The 16,951-nt window shown below is 30.1% G+C and overlaps 1 protein-coding gene across 2 annotated transcripts in view; it reads left to right on the top strand.

The window, feature by feature from the left end:
• Positions 1 to 16,951, top strand: part of LOC107453849 (Molecule interacting with CasL) — a 67,980-nt gene that overhangs the window by 40,662 nt on the left and 10,367 nt on the right. For both annotated transcript variants that reach the window (XM_043047716.2, XM_043047717.2), the window contains exons 12-21: positions 47 to 165; positions 1,391 to 1,501; positions 1,584 to 1,976; positions 3,204 to 3,446; positions 5,765 to 5,957; positions 6,053 to 6,488; positions 7,711 to 7,958; positions 8,610 to 8,729; positions 9,216 to 12,476; positions 15,889 to 15,965. In XM_043047716.2, the coding sequence (XP_042903650.1) occupies positions 47 to 165; positions 1,391 to 1,501; positions 1,584 to 1,976; positions 3,204 to 3,446; positions 5,765 to 5,957; positions 6,053 to 6,488; positions 7,711 to 7,958; positions 8,610 to 8,729; positions 9,216 to 12,476; positions 15,889 to 15,965 (5,201 nt within the window). The remainder of the gene's footprint in view (positions 1 to 46; positions 166 to 1,390; positions 1,502 to 1,583; positions 1,977 to 3,203; positions 3,447 to 5,764; positions 5,958 to 6,052; positions 6,489 to 7,710; positions 7,959 to 8,609; positions 8,730 to 9,215; positions 12,477 to 15,888; positions 15,966 to 16,951) is intronic.

Below are 16,951 nucleotides of genomic sequence, written 5' to 3' on the forward strand. Positions count from 1 at the left end.
AAAATTTTGGATGAAAACTTTTTTTACAAAAAATTTTCCTTTGCAGTTTCTCTACCAAAGTCTAATCTAAACGAAGAACGAACTAGTAGCCCTAGTAAACAAATTCATTCTACTCCGTTGACAATTCTAAATAAAGTAAGCAATAGACTTCAAGGAAAAAGAAAAGTAAGTAAATTATATTCCTTAAAAACAGTTTTCAGTATTATGCTTTAAGGCTCATATGCCTCAGGAAAACTCAAGTTTATGAAGAGACAACTTGGAACCTTCAAAAACTTGGGGGAAATTTTGATATTAACGCAGAAATTTGAAATGTCTGCACTTTTATTTAAATTTAAAAAAGAAGAGTAGGAATTTTTTACTTGCTATTAATTTTCAAATGCAAATGTGTTGTGATGTCGCACAGATAAAACTATTTTAAGTTAAACTTTATAAAAATTTGTTCTGTGATGTTAGAATTATTTTTTAGCATACAATTTTTATGAGCATTATAATTGAAATTTTGATTCAAAGGTAAAAAGTCTTAATTTTCGATTAACTATTTTAACCCTCGATTAAACAGACTGCACAAAATACTTAAATCTTAACTTTCAAAGTGAAGAAGATAAAAAAAAATGAACAAATACATCCTGTTAATTTCTTATGCATTTTTATGAATCTATAAAATAAATTATGAAACATGTTCTCTAAAATTTATCATTAACAGCAATGTTTCCCTGCATAATTCTATTAACGTACTATCAATTAATTTTCTTGTTTTATCTTGATTGATTTTAGAAAAAATCTTAGCAAATGTAGTTTTTTTTTTTGTATAATAAGTTTATTAATTCGTCAAATAGCAAAAATCTGCCAAATAATTACAAAATTTTTCCCTTTGCAGCATATACCTTCATATAAACATTACTTCTATGACTCCAAGGCAATCTAGTTTTTTTTTCTCACTTTGCCTCAGAGAAATCAGTAGAATTTATTTTCTCTTGTGCTGGTAGAGGTTAACCTATTATTGCTCTCGTTCTATTGAATTTTGCGCTCAATCCAATTCTATAGAATTTTTATATATTTTCGGATAAGTACCGTTTCTCATTCTAAAAAATACCTTTAATTATCAAACTAATCTTGGATATATACCAAAAATACTGATAATTTTTCAACTGCTGTGCTATTTAAATAAATTTTTACTGAAATATCCCTATTGAGTAATTTGGGAAAAATGTTTCCCAAGCAGAAAAGCAACTGGATATTACACTGAACTCTGTTAATAGTCAAAAATTAGTAAATATTAATTATTGATTAATGTAGTTTTATATTACTATATCATTATATATTTTTTCACCTTGATTCGGATAAAATATAGTTCTGAAGTATTATTTCTTCCATTTTAACCCCCATGTAGTATTCTGTTGAAAAAGAAATGGCCAAAGAGAGAGATAAAGGAGAAAATATACGAAAAAAGAGCTCATCACTCTTCGCTCATAAAAGAAAATCCAAAGAAAGGGCTTCGCTTGTAAGTATTTCTAGATATCAAACTTTGATCTTGCTTTATATTTGTCATGTGAATCATTAAAAGCCCATTTCTTTAATTGTAGGACAAAGCAAACCAGGATATAATTCTTACTGACTACAAAATGCTTTCTACTGGTAAACCTAGAGAGTCCATCAATACCCGGGCAAAAAATTTAGAAGAGAAAATGAAGAGAGATGCTGGTTTACGTTGCGACATGGCTGAGTTAGAAAGTGCAAAAGGATTACATCTGCGATCTGAACAGTCTGAGTTAAGTGTAAAAATGCTGCAACAGCAACTCCAAAATAATGGTAATGCAGTAACTACTAAAAAGTCTAGATCTCCAAAGGTTGGGAAATTGCAAAAAGATGAATGGATTATGAAAGTTGTTGATGAAAAGATTAAACAACAAAACACCCGGCATAAAACTTCACATCCAGACAAGCCTGCTGTATTCAAAGAAATATTTACTAATAAGGTTAGTAATTAAAGATTTGTTTACACTTAAATGCATACCTTTTTTTTCATCTCCTCGCTATCTACTAGTTAAAATAGTATCATAGTTGGATTTGGTGTTTTATTTTCATGTGATAGTGTGTAAAAATCTCTTGTGATTAAAGTTTATTTCAGCTTCATGATTGGTTTAACCCTTTTAATATGGCGAAAAATCAGTCCGAGTGCACCCAATTACCGGGATCAGTTATTTCTCTTCCAAGCGATTATTAAATAAAATAGCTTTTATTCCTTAAGGTCTTGGAGACGCATAAACGTCCCCATAACAGGGCACCATCAACAACAATGATTTCACAAGCTTCATTGATGGGACTGCATATGTCCCACCGTAAACTCAAAGCATCTGAAAGCTGGGACAGGATATTCTAGAATTCTGTCCCCCGAATCCGAATTTTAGAATACGGAAATCCCGACCGGAATTCTAGAGTCAATATCTCGTTTTTATTGACATTTTACTTAACATTTTGATGTATATTTTAGACAACTTTTTTTTGTTAACATTTTCATGTACATTTGCTTTAACATATTTATTTATAAACCTCTAATGTAGACTTAGCTCTCGCTGTTTTCCTCTAATCTCTAGTGAGGACTCAAGAGTTTTCAGTTTCAGAAGAGTCACTAATATAAGCGAGCTGTCTCAATTTGTTGTCAAGATAAATTCTCTTTCGACTAATTTCGACCCTTCATCAGAAGAGGGAGAGAAAATGGGAGAAATATCTGAAAAATTTCGTGTAAAAATGCAAGGGGCAAGTGTTAGAAAGAAATGAATGAATTGGTGTAAAAAATTAGAATTATCAACTGAGCAACATTGAGAGTTGTCGTTCGCTCGATTAGATTGGGTACGATTAAGATGAGAAACTTATGGACTCAGAACAATTGAGACTGCCTTCGAATTAGTTTGGAGACCCAATGTGGCATTATTTTCTGTCCTAGATGTTTTTCAGTATCTGGGACATATGTTGTCCCAGCCGTAATATCAAAATTTTTCCTGACTGGGACAGCACATGTCCCGTCCGGTGCAAAAGGGTTAAAGCAGTGGATAAGCTTCTTTGTATTCATTTTTTATGGGCTATTAGCTAAATTTCTGCTAATTTTTAAACAAGGCTTTCTTTTAGTTCCATTTATGCTTGCTTTTCTTTAAATTTTTTAGTTATATTGAAATTTTAATGAATTTTGATATGGTTTTTTTTAGTTACACCAAATGGATGAAAAGTTAAAAGCTGGTGGAACTCTTACACCAGAAGAAGAAGCCAGATATAAAAAATTTGATGCCTCCTTAAACCGATTAAAAGATAGGTTATCTAAAGGAAATTTAAATAGAGGAGAGCGAGGCCACAATCAAACAGCAGCAATGACTGAACACATGACGACAATTTGGAACAAGAAGTCTGGTGGGAGAAAAGATCCGTTACCGCCTGCACCTGTTTCGAAAGGGGTACTTATATTTATTGAAAAATAGTTTAAAACTTAATATTCTTAAGAAGGAATTTTTTTTTATCCATTTTTAAACGAAGTAATAATGTAGTAAAAGGATTTTGTTAGCATAATATTAACAAAAATAAAGTTCAAGGTTATAGAATCAAACATTCTTAAATTTAATTTGAAAATCGATGTAAATATAATGGCAACATGAATCGTCACATTTAAAATTGAAATTCAGTGCTTCCAAAGCACTAAATGGAATAGAGATAGAAATAAATAACATGGAACAGAGGTAAAAGAATTATAACACCAGTTCTTAAAGTGTAAAAATTTAAGTTTTTGCAATCTGTTTCAGCTTATTCATTATTTTATTTAGTATGTATTATTGGCATCTAATTAGCTTAATTTATTTTTTTGTCATATTTATCTTAATAAATAAGTTTTTAAGTAAGAGTAAGTTTTATTTTCAAAGGATTTAATAAAATATTGTAATAAATTTGACTACAAGAGCACCAAGGATAAAGTAACATTTAGTACAGTTTTTTCTAAAAATTGATCCAAATCATTATCCACAAATTCTAATCTATTATCTGTTCTGAAATGTTTTATTTACTTATTCATTAAATTTTCACACCTTTCTTTAAAATTAGTGCATCAAATACTTCATATTTATGCTTCAAGGAATAAGAAAAAAACATTCTAGAATAGTCATCAACAAATACTAAAAAATATTTTGAATTACATAAAGAATTACAATTAATTGACCGTGCTAAATCAGCGTGACCCAATTCTAAAATAGAATTATTTTGATCAACCTTTATTTTGAATATTTTTTACAACTATCACATAATTCACAGTTAGAAATTTCAAAATGTTTGACATCAATGCCAATAATATTTTGTATTTGAGACATATATTGTTGATTTAAATGACATAGTGTTTTGTGCCAAATATCATAAACATCAAAACTTTTTACTAAATTGAATTCAATAGAATCTGCAGAAATTATATCATTAAAAGGTTCAGTCTAAATTTCTAAACAATCATTTACATTTATAGCTTTGAAAACAATATCATTATTATTACTTAAAATCAAAATATTGTTGTTGGCAACCGATTCTATTTATAACCTTTTTCAATTGACTTAGATACAGAAATTAAATTATTTCTTAAAGTTGGAACAAATAAAATATTACCAATAGTAATAATATTTTTGCATTCATTAACAAAAGTTTTACAGTTCCTATACCTACAGACTTTTAAAGTTAAGTTCTTACCTGCCAAGTGGACTAATTCATTTTTGTTTTTTTAACTTAACAATTTTGTCATGTGAAGATGCTTCTCTGAGTCCATTACAATGTGATTTGGTTTCTTCTAGATATAACAAAAATTGGGCATATTCTTTTTATTTCTAGTTTTTATTCGGAATGCTTCTATATTTCAGGTGAAATTATCTGATTTTTGTTTTAATATGTTTTCTTCCTCTTTGAATGTTTCGAGAATGTTGTCTAGCTGCTCTTCTTTCTGTATTTTTAGGGTTTCTCCAATTTTTGTAAATTTTCCTCTTACTCCTTGAACTGTATAGTAACTCTCCAAAATTTCTGGTCCTAGACTGGCACATTTTGTTGATAGTGTACAAGCTCTTGCTATGTAGTCACTTACGTTTTTCTGAGTCACACATTTCTATGTTTTTTATTTGCCGTCGATTTTTCGATCCTCGACTTTTCCTGTAAATGTTTCATTTTTTCTCTTATAGTTTTGTCCTCGTTAGCAAATTTCAAACTCTGTTCATCCAATAAGGGAAGTTTCATTTAGGCCACTGCATCAGCATTTTCAAGAATCCACTGTTCTTTTTCTTTTGGTTTTGTATCATTCTTCAATAAGGACATACTTTATTCTTTTTAGTGTCAATACTGTACTGATTTTAATTGACTATGTATTGTACTAATTGCTGATGGACAGTAATGGAACGGACAGGAAATTCCTTTCTATTTTAAAACTCAAACATTATCAATCCGACTTCATGAGCAAGAAATTATTCCATAATTTGGTGGATTGAGTCTAACGACCATCTCATGTCTACATTATTAATAATATTTTTAAAGCCCTTTTTGTGTTATTTGTTTTAAAAAAAAAAAAAAAACGATATTAAATGTATTATAATTTTTTTTCATCATTCTTCGAATCTAAATACAAATGCTATTGTCATGCTTGTTTTTCAACAAGTATAAGTAATCCTGTAGGTTATTATTAGCATAAGCAAATAATTTAAGTTTTTTTTTTAAAGCATTGTATAGTTATGTATAATTTAATGCTTCTTTCATTTTGTAGAACGTTGAACCAGACACTCCAAGAGGTACTTCTGCAAGCGCTGTCTGTTATTTTTGCAAAGAGCGTGTATATTTAATGCAGCGTTTAAGTGCCGAAGGATTATTCTTCCATCGTACATGTTTCAAATGTGAGTTTTGTGGGGCTGCTTTAAGGCTTGGAGAATATGCTTATGATAGTGATGCCTTATGTGGAGGTTTGTTACATTGCTCTCTCTCTCTCTTTTTTTAAAAAAAGAAATATTATCAACTTACTGGTGTTAATTGTTTTTGCACATCTATCTTTGTATAGGGAAATTCTATTGCATACCCCATTTCCGAATGCAAAAACAGGATGTTAGAAGACAAGAAATGATGAAGAGAAAAGAAGCGTTTCTCTCTTGTGCGATAGAGAAGCAGGAGAAAGAAAAGCTTTACCAAATCTTGCTCGACAATACTGAAAAAGCGCTGTCACCTGGTCGCCAGTCTGTCGACAACAAAGATGCGCCTTCAGCATCTCCAGAGGTAGTAGAAGAAAAACTTAAACCAGCTATGAGTTTCTTAGAAGAACCCGAGAATGCCATTGGACGTGACCAAACCCCAGAAAGAGTGGAGTATGAAAACAGCATATTAGAATTCTCTGAAGATGATCTTTTAACTAGTGAGTTGGAGGAAGAAGAACTTACTCAAAAGAATTTCGGTCCATCGCAAGATTTGGCTACCAGTGAAGATGACTATTCAGACTTGAGGTATTTAATTTGTTTATTAAAATTTGAAGGTTTTTATTTAGTCTAATGTTCCATTTTATACATACATATATATATATATATATATATATTGAATGTGAATATTTCTTGAATGTCAATTTCAGTTATCATTTTCTTGAATTTTTATACATTTTCCCATGATACATTTTTCATTCATTCTCAATACAATCTATAAATAATGTTTAATATTTTTATTTGTACTGAACGTATATTTAGTTTTTGTTTTTCCATCTAAATAAACGGTTAATAAAAAAAGAGTAAAATAATGTCAATATTTATCATCATACTGAATGGAAGATATATTGTAGGTATTCAGAAATGTTGCAAACACGAAATTAAAATTTACTCAGTTTTGATTTTCTGAGCCATTTACTCAATGCATTTTGGTAAAATAATGTTACATTGTTGTAAAGAAAAAGTTCATAATACTGCTTTAATAAGAAATAATGGCACTGTTTGTCTCTTTTTATCTAGATTTCCATGTAAGTAGTTGTCAGCCTCGGAAAGAAAAATGTGATTTTGGTGGGAAAATTGATTTATAAAAATAGTAACTATGATATGCTTGAATAGGAAGGAGGGGCTTCTTCTACAAATAAAATGAAGTATGCAAGCTAAGACAAGAATTAAGATATATTTAGTAACTTTAGCACTGGTGATATAGTTTCGATAGTGAAGGATATAATTTGAATTTAAGTTTTCACAAGGTTTTAAGAATTTTTTTTAAAATTTTATTATAAATATATTTACAGGCATTTAAAATTATCAAAATTTAAATAATTAAATTTTTAGCAGTTTGAAAAAAAAAAATTTAGATGCATACTTTTTTTAATTTCATTTACCAGTTTTCATAATTTTGAAAATCTCATATTAATACATTGGACTTGTGTAAAGCAAAAAGAGTGGGTTTCTGTTTTTTCAATTTTTTAAGTGTACACTAAGAATCCTTATTCTTTCTAACTTCTTATTGCATTATTAAAAACAGTTTCAATGCAGTGCTTAAAAAAATTTACTTCTAGTTATGAGTTAAACTGGTGTAAATATTCAACTAATAACTGAACAAAGATTAGAAATACATGAGTTTCGGGTGTAGGTGAGGAAGCAAATGTGGTTAATTTTTAACAATGTTTCTAACTTCCAGTGTTTCTGTTTGCTTATTTTTGCAGTTTATTCTAATGATTTCTCTTGTTCTTGAAATTTTTTGTAGCACTGATTCTGAAACAGATGAAGAAGCATTTGCAGAAGAATTGGAGAGATCATTAACTGCTGATGAAACTAGAAAATTGGCTGAAACATGGAATAAAAAGTATTCTACTGAGCACTCTCTTTTGTGCAATTTTTCTTCATCGTCATCATCTGCTGATGACGAAGAATCAGATACTGAAATCGGTAGTGATGATACTAGTCAGGACATTGATAGCGATGCAGAATATAGTACAGAAAATAGTGAAGAAGGTATATATTATGATTTTTCTTATCAACATTATTACTGCATTTTGTTACTTTCAATTCTAGTATTAAATTTTTTTCAGATTTTTTTAGAGAATTTATAAAGGTATTGGATGATTTTCTGGCTATACAACATTTCAGGGGCTTTAAATGCATTAAAATTATTCAAGTTAAAAATGAAGAGTATTTTCCAGTAATACTCAATATATAATTTTCAGGGTCTGAATATTGTTGAAGCTCAAGCTTTAATCAATAATATTAAGAAGACCTTAATTTTAAAAAAATATTTGGGTTTTGTTGTGCGTAAGGTGGCACCAACCCTTATTTTTATTTTTTAAATATGATCATTATTCACGTGCTGGTTATCTTAAAATTATTTTATTCTTTTACAAATATTGCTTTCTATTTACACTTAATTTGTCTTCTTTTTTTTTTTTTAACGCTTTTGCAAAAATGCATTCAAGCATCACAAAATTGGAGGCTTTTTTTCCCCCTATATTCATTGAGAATAACTTTTCATATTGTAATGAAATTTCAGCAAAATATTTCATTTAGAATGTATACCAGTATGATATTTTTCGGTTATTTTTGTTTGTCCTTTTGTCATAAATGATAGTTTTTGCTTCCTCATTACTAAATTGAAATTTTTATTTATAGAAGATAATCAAGAAACAAAAGAAAATGAAGAGGTTGAACTAAGTAAAACTCCGGAAGAAAAAGAATTTTCAATGGAAGTTCCTGTAATTGATTTGAAGTCCATTAATAAAGTTTCGGCAGGTAATGATGTTAAGGAAAATTACTAAAAGCTATAATAATCTTAACAAATCAGTTGTAATTTTATTATGTAAATATAAATTTTTGTAGTAAAACTAGTAGTTAATATTTACTGCTGGTGAAACTTATAAGTGAAAATTAAATCAGCAATATTTTAAACTTCAAAGAAAAATTTCAGGAAGAAAAGGTTAAATTTCAATTAGTTGATAAATTTTTTAAAACATTACAACCCCTATTTTTTATTTTATTTTTTTAAGTGCATGTGTTACATTTATGCATAAGTTATTTTGAGATTAGAAAAATCGTGATTCAATGAGATTGCAGTAAAAGTGTGTTTGTTAAATTTTTTTTAATTAAACTAGGTTGGTTTGTATGGCTGTTTTAATGTAAACAAAATGTCTTATGTTTTCAAATTTATGTTTTTCAGATTTCCCATTATTGTTATTAATTTAATTAGAAAACTTTAAAAACTTTTTTTTATCATTTTAGATGAAACATCAGAATCTGATCTATCACAAAATGAAAGTGACACTGAAGAAGGCTCTGGAGATGAATCTGGTACTGAAATAGATTCTGACTCAGAGTCTGATTCTGCTCCTCTACCTCCACAACAGATACCTACTATAGTAATATATGAATCACCTCCTCAAAATACTGATTTGGATCAAGAATGGAATGTAAATAACGATGCAAATAAGGCCAACAATGTTGACAGTAAAACCACCGCTGATATTGATGATTCAGTAGTTATTGTATCTGATATTTCTACAGCTGATATAAAAGAAGATAGTCCCAGTTGCTTTGCTTCATCTGTAAACAGTCCGGTTGAAGTGGATACAAATGCTGAAATCCTGAATGTTGATGGTAAGTTTGTAGAGCTTAGTGACAAGAAAGTAGATAATAATTTTTCTAAATCTGAAACTGTTTCATCTAAACCTGAATGTATGGACACATTACCTAAACTTGCAGCTCCTCTTGCTACTGAAGAGAGCTCCCCTGATATTAGTGTTGCATCAGATGTAAATTCGGTTGCAAAAGATATTGTTGCTGATATATTGAAATCAGCTCAAGAATCCATTTTAGATCCCAGCGACGACTTTGTAGAAAAGCATACAAGTTGTGAGAATTTAGCTGATGAAATTCATAGCAAAGTACTTACATCTACTCCATTTACTAAAGTAAATAAAACAGGCTTGCATGATTCTACATTTCCACCTGTTGAGAATTCTGCTGATAAACTTTCCAATAAAATAGAAATAATTGATTTATGCACACCATCTCCAAAATGTGCTGAAGCTAATCGAAATGAAGTCCGCGACTGCTTTGAAGATTGCAAAGACTTAAGTGTAATTTGTAATTCTGTTGAGGCTGTGCCAGAGGTTTTAGAAATTGCAAATAGCAGTGCTGATGTCAACAGTGAAGAATCAGTTTTGAATGAATTCCTGGATGATTCAGATGATCATACAAAACAGAAATCTTTTATAACAATTAGAAAACATAATCAATCTAAAGGAAATAGTACATATGACTGGGATAGTGATAAAAGTATCTCATTTCCTGCGTGTTATGAAGAAGAGGAAAGTTGTTTAGTTCTAAATGATTCTGAATCTAATGAATTACATTCAAATTTGAAACAAAGTCTGTCAGATGTGGATGAAAACACTGAAAGCAAATTCAATCAAAACAATACTGTACTGATTTCTGATTCGCCAGTTGCTCTCGATTATACTATTGATGAAGAACTACCTAAGCAATCTAAAAATATTGAAACATGCTTATCACAAAGTTTGCCCAGCAGCTCAGATTTTTTCAAATTTAATGATACTTTACCAAAATCAATATCATGCTCATCAGCTAAGCTTAAGGAAACAGTGCCAAAAGCATCAACTATTCTTCCTGATGCACAAAACTGTCCAGATTCTGAATCTAAATCAAGCAGCTTTGAGCTGATCAATAGGACTAAAGATCTAATAGAAAACCGTATGGTGTCCTCTTGTCCGAATCCATTATTAGATAGTCCGAAATCCACTTCACCAAGTCCTAATATTAAATATAAAGGTTATGGTGGAGGATTTGCTGAAAAAATTAGACCAAAAAGTTTATTTTGTGATTCCATTTATCTTCGTTCTTTAGATATTAATCTTCAAAAGCAACCATTTTCATCACTAAATAAAAGTGATGATAGTTTAGATGAAAATGATAAAATTTCAAATGAAAACTGTGTGAAACAGAAAAGTTTTGATGATTTAAAGTCTGATGAAGTTGATAAGGACAATGATGTTTTTCTTCCTGACCAAATCGCAACAAGTAATCCTCCTACCAGTAATTTGAAAAGCAATATGTCTGTTGGTAGTACTGGAAAGCTAAATTCTAGCAGTAAACCAAAATCTGGCCACCATAAGCATCCCTCTGTATCATTCTCTTCTGAATCTCGTGGAGATATTGTTTCTCCTTATACATGTTCCCTGGTTGAATCTTCAGAGCCCATGAACTTCCCAACAAAAATTAAACCAAAATGTGATATGGATATTTCTAAATTGAGACAGAAACGGGAAAAACGGAAAAGTGTTCATGAAGATTTGCAAGGTTTACCCTTTGCTGATGAGGAGAAAATGATGTCTCCTGTCGAACCGGTTACTTCTATGGAAGGTTTTTCAACTCCTAAAATGGATTCTAAAAGTGATGACTTTTCGTCAGATTCAACGACGGCTTCAGCGTACAAAACCCCAGATCTTGTTGATGAAGATAGATATTTAAGAATGCAGAGTACTGCTGAACAAGAAAGAGCTCGACAAGAAGCTAGAGCACGTGCCCGTCTAAAAAGCGATGAAGAACTTGGACTCAGTCCAAATAATTACAGAAAAAAGTATCGTCGCCAACTTTCTTTAAATTCTATAAACTATGATGAGCTTTGCAGTGATGAGTTTTGTGATCAAGATGACGATCTCGAAGATGAGATGATAAACAATTTTTGTCAAACGAACAACAATACATTAGAAGAAACTTTTAGCATGTTTAAAAACTCAAATCTCTTCATGAAAGGGAAAAGTACAGATGCTCCCATTGTATCTAGTCAGCCAAATAATCAATGTAAAACAACAAATCGCTCATTATCCACTGGCGATGAGTATTCTGTTTCAACAGATTCCCTTGATTCTAAAAATAGCCAAGAGCAAATTCAGCCTGCCAAAGTTGGTCATACAAAACATTCCAGTATTGCTAGTTTGTCTGAAACTAGTCCAGATAGTAATATTTGCGAATCCCCCATTATTCCCAAAATGCAAGCTAAAACTAAAAGCAAGCGATCTCTCACAGAAGGGTTAAATGAGGATGACAAAACCAAAAGCAATGGAAAAAAATCTATTTTTTCTATTTTGAATTTCAGCAAAAGTAATGTATCTAAAGAAAAAGTCAAGCAGAAAGCTAAAAGCTCTGAGAAAGATTTATCCACTTCTCTTCCAAATGATATTGGAACTGCCAACAAGTCAAAGCCATTCTCTCACCTAAAGCTAGCCAAGGCTAAAGAAAAAGGTAATAAGCCTAAGGCCAAATCAGTGCCACCAGAAAGCGTTACACCTGTAGAAACTTCTCCTCCTCAAGAAGATATTTTTAATGTTCCTCATTCTACTCAGCAAGCCATAATCATTCCTAAATATACTGTGTACAGAAATCTAGAGACAAACATTTCTTCATTTCCTGTTCATTTGCCTATTCCAAAATTGGAAAATGGACTCGCTCCCAAAGCTTCTGGTAAGTTTCATCAACTTGAAGAGCCCAAGCTTTTTACCTTGATGATAAAGCTATCCGTTGTTTATTTTATCCCATGTTTAGTATCTATTATTTTTTTATTCTTTTGTTGCCTGTCTGTGCTTCATTAACTACTAAGCATGCTTCATAATTTGCTTGCTATTTAAAGACACTTGTACTTTTGTGAAATAGTTGCACTTGTTGCATGCTGATTGTATGTTAATATTTTAAATTTCCACACCCTGTTTGTTCCCTTAACAATTTTTGTGCCTCTTGTAATGTGTATGTGTATGCCATTCTCTCTTTGATTTTGAATTTTTATTTTCCTCCTTAAAATGTGATTTGCCTTATCTGCAATTCCAAAGAGCTTAGTGGAAAACCAAGCAGGAGTCTGTCTAGGTTTTTCTGAGAGGTACCTATTTTGTGAAAATTTGGACATAATTTGTGAAAAATTAAAAATTATAATAAGTCTACACAAAAATATGGGTTTATCGTTTCTTACGAGATACAAAAATAAAATTTTAAGAAAAAGTATTTTGTGAAACTACTGTTTTTCGTAAAGTTAAATTTGTGAAGGTACCGCTAAACGGTAGTAAATATGGCCTGGACAGACCCCTGCCATCGGTAACAATTGTTTTATAATTAACTGTAAGTACGAATTATAAACAGGACTTTCAGACCTTTTAAAGTAGATTTTCCATTGTAAAAAAGCTTCACAAATTATCAAATAGAAACCTTTTTCCAGTTAGTGGTTTTGAGACCTTCAGCCATTTGTGGCATGTTCTTGATCCTAATGCAAATCATCTTCTACATTCTGAAATTCTTTAAATCACCTGAGAAAAAAATGCATAGGACAAACTTCCTCTTGTTGATTTATGGATTTTTATATAGTCACGATGTGGGGGTCTCAAAAGTGGAAGCAGAAATAAGGTTCACGATCTAACTTCCACTTAGCTCTTCTTCTGATTTAATACTTAAAAGATCAAAACAATGGTAATAACATTGGAGTGAGCCATGGTGGCTCCGGGGATAGATCACCCGCCTCCCAATTACGTACCTCGAGTTCAAATCCAGGTGATTGCTGTTGAAAACAGACCACAGTGCTGAATCGTGGGTTAGTCCCCTTGCCATCAGGCTAGCCATGGGAGGTTTTTGTGGTTTTCCTTTCTATATAGCGCAAATGTGGGTTAGTTCGATCAAAACAGTCCTCCAAAAAGGCAAGTTTCTCCCATTACTTGATCCAGGGGTTCCCTTGTCTTCTGGATTGAGTTCAAAATTACAAGGCTACGGAATTNTAAAATGTGATTTGCCTTATCTGCAATTCCAAAGAGCTTAGTGGAAAACCAAGTTAAATCAGACGTCGGTAACAATTGTTTTATAATTAACTGTAAGTACGAAAAAGAAATAGGACTTTCAGAGCTTTTAAATTAGTTTTTCCATTGTAAACAAACCTCACAAATTACCAAAAAGAAACCTTTTTCCAGTTAGTGGTTTTGAGACCTTCAGCCATTTATGGCATGTTCTTGATCCTAATGCAAATCATCTTCTACATTCTGAAATTCTTTAAATCATCTGAGAAAAAAATGCATAGGACAAACTTCCTCTTGTTAATTTATGGATTTTTTATATAGTCACGATGTGGGGGTCTCAAAAGTGCAAGCAGAAATAAGGTTCACGATCTAACTTCCACTTAGCTCTTCTGATTTAATACTTAAAAGATCAAAACAATGGTATTAACATTGGAATGAGCCATGGTGGCTCTAGGGATAGATCACTCGCCTCCCAATTAAGTGCCCCGAGTTCAAATCCAGGTGATTGCTGTTGGAAACAGACCACAGTGCTAACGTAAAATATCTTAGGTAGTAACTGAATTGTGTGTTAGAGTCCCCTCGTCCTCAGGCTAACCATGGGTGGTTTTTGTGGTTTTTCTTTCAATATAACGCAAATGTTGGTTAGCTCCATCAAAAAAGTCCTCCACAAAGGCAAATTTCTCCCATTACTTGATCCAGGGGTTCCCTTGTCTTCTGGATTGAGTTCAAAATTACAAGGTTACGGAATTAATAATTTGTAGTCGTGAACTCAAAAATTGGGTCGGATGTTCAACGTTGGTTATAAAATAATATAAAATTGGAATAATCATGCATGTAAGGTGGTTATTATTTTTTAAGCCTTTGAAGAAAACACATATTGCTTGATACCTAAGTTCCATATTTATAATAGAATCGTAATTGTTTCTCTCCTTTTACATGCATTTGAAAGAATGGTTTTACAAATAGTTATTATAAAATAGTTAATATGTATGTTAAAACGTGATTCCTTTTTAACAGTTTATTTTCAGAAAATGAAAAAGCAGAAACATGTATACATTTAAAAATTGACAGAAACAAACTTAGAAATCAATGGTCAATAATTATTTAAGAACTGAGCTAGCAATTAAAAAGTATTGTATTTTTTATAAAATATGTAATTGCAATAAAGAGCGCTGTCGTATGATTGTCAGGGATCAAGCTTTTTAAATGCGACTTGCAGTTTTGTTTATGATTTATTGCTTATTTTGTTTTTATACCATCTTTTCCATGCTTTAATTTTATATTCTATATTTTTTTTCTCTACCCATAAAAGGATCATATTTTTATTTCAACCCTGTACAACTTATGTTAATTTAAGTTCAGTTATGTTTTTTTTAGTTCTATGATCTCGAAAACCAGCTTCATTTAATAAAAGACATGGAGGTCATGCTAATATTAAATTTAATATACTGAAATGTAATTGTCCTTTGAAAATGAATTAATTGTAAGAAACATTTGTTCTTTTCACAAAGAACACTCAATATTTAATTTATTTCATTGAAAATAGTTTTAATGTATTAATAAAATTTATTGTTAAAAAAAATTATACTTTTTTATTCGATGATTTTCATTATTAATAAGAACTATTCCATAATAAAGTAAAATTAGCAGAACCATAATTTCTCTTCAAACTAATTTATGTAATCGACTGAGCATTTGTAGGACACAAAATGAGTATGTTTTGAAGAAATTCGCCAATCATTAGTAATTTCTGTGCATTTTCAATTTCAAAAGTAGGTCGACAACTTTTTTTGTGGAAAAAAAAATACAAAAGCTATATGTTTATGTCAGTTAGTAGTTGTATAAAAGCCAATTATTTCTTTAGTATGATTTCTGCTCTAAATATCATTTTCGATTGGTATTTATTTTGTGTCAAAATGAATGAATGAATATTCTGAAATGAACTCTTTAATATTCAATGTTTTTATGTGTTCAAATAATATATCATAAACTTAAATAACATAATTTTTTTTAATGTTTTTAAATGAAATGTTAAATTTTCTTTAGTTTTATTTTCTTGCGACTTGTTTTAATTTCATTGCTCATATTTGTTCATTTTTCTGTAGAAGACAGTTTTAGTGAAGAAGAAGATACTCAGGGTAGCAAAGTTGGTCACATTCCAAATAGTGATAAAAACGATTCAGTAAGTATCCTTAGGAAATTCTAAACTTTCGTAAATAGTTTTCATATCTAATAGCTTATGGTAATTACAATAGTTTTTAACTTAAAGCTTTTTAAGTATTTAAAAAAATTATTTTTTACAAAATTAAAAGCTTTTAATTATGTTTATATTTTCTTCTTTTTTACATTTTAAATGCTAGAAGCTGAACAAAATCTATTTTAAATTACTTATCAGTAGTAAAATTCAAAAAATATCTTAAAGTCAGTGTTTTTTTCCATTGTTTGATATTTTTATCACTTTACCTTGAAAAAGACTCAGAATTTGTATGTGATTTCTTGGCATTGCGGATTCACCTTTTAATTAGTACTTTTATTAGCTTTACTATTTAGTACTATTAGTTCTTTAATTAGTAATTTTTTTAGCTATGTTAACTTTTTAATACAAAATCTTTCCTTTAAAAAAATCATACCGATTAAATGTTTCTAATTCTCAAATATCCATACTTACTACTTAACTAAGACTATTCACTGCGTCTATTAACCAAAGTAAATTCCAAAAGTGAATTTTCATCATAATCAATCATCTAATATTATCCATTTTGAATTAATTTTTGTTACACTATTTGACACTAAAAATAGTGTAACAAAAATAATTATATACAATTTAATTGAGAATGATTTAAACAAATACAATTACACATAAATAAAGCAAGTTATATCTTAATTTACTGAGTTGATATGAAGTTTATTGATTTACATAAAAATTATTTTTGCTGTACTATTTTATTTTCATATTTCTTTGCTTTCAAATGAGCAGGCTAAATTTCCACCCTCCAGCAACTATTTATATTAACTGATGACCTTGAATTTATTTAAAGAGATGACAGTGTATGAAATTTGTTTTTAAACTAAATATGGGCCGTAAAAGTGAGAAAACTTTATTTAGTTTTTTCTGATATTAATTAAATAAAATGTTTCCTTATTATAAAATGTTTTACCAAAATATAT

This window comes from Parasteatoda tepidariorum, chromosome 4 (genome assembly GCF_043381705.1).
Source record: "Parasteatoda tepidariorum isolate YZ-2023 chromosome 4, CAS_Ptep_4.0, whole genome shotgun sequence".
Classification (NCBI taxonomy): domain Eukaryota; kingdom Metazoa; phylum Arthropoda; class Arachnida; order Araneae; family Theridiidae; genus Parasteatoda; species Parasteatoda tepidariorum.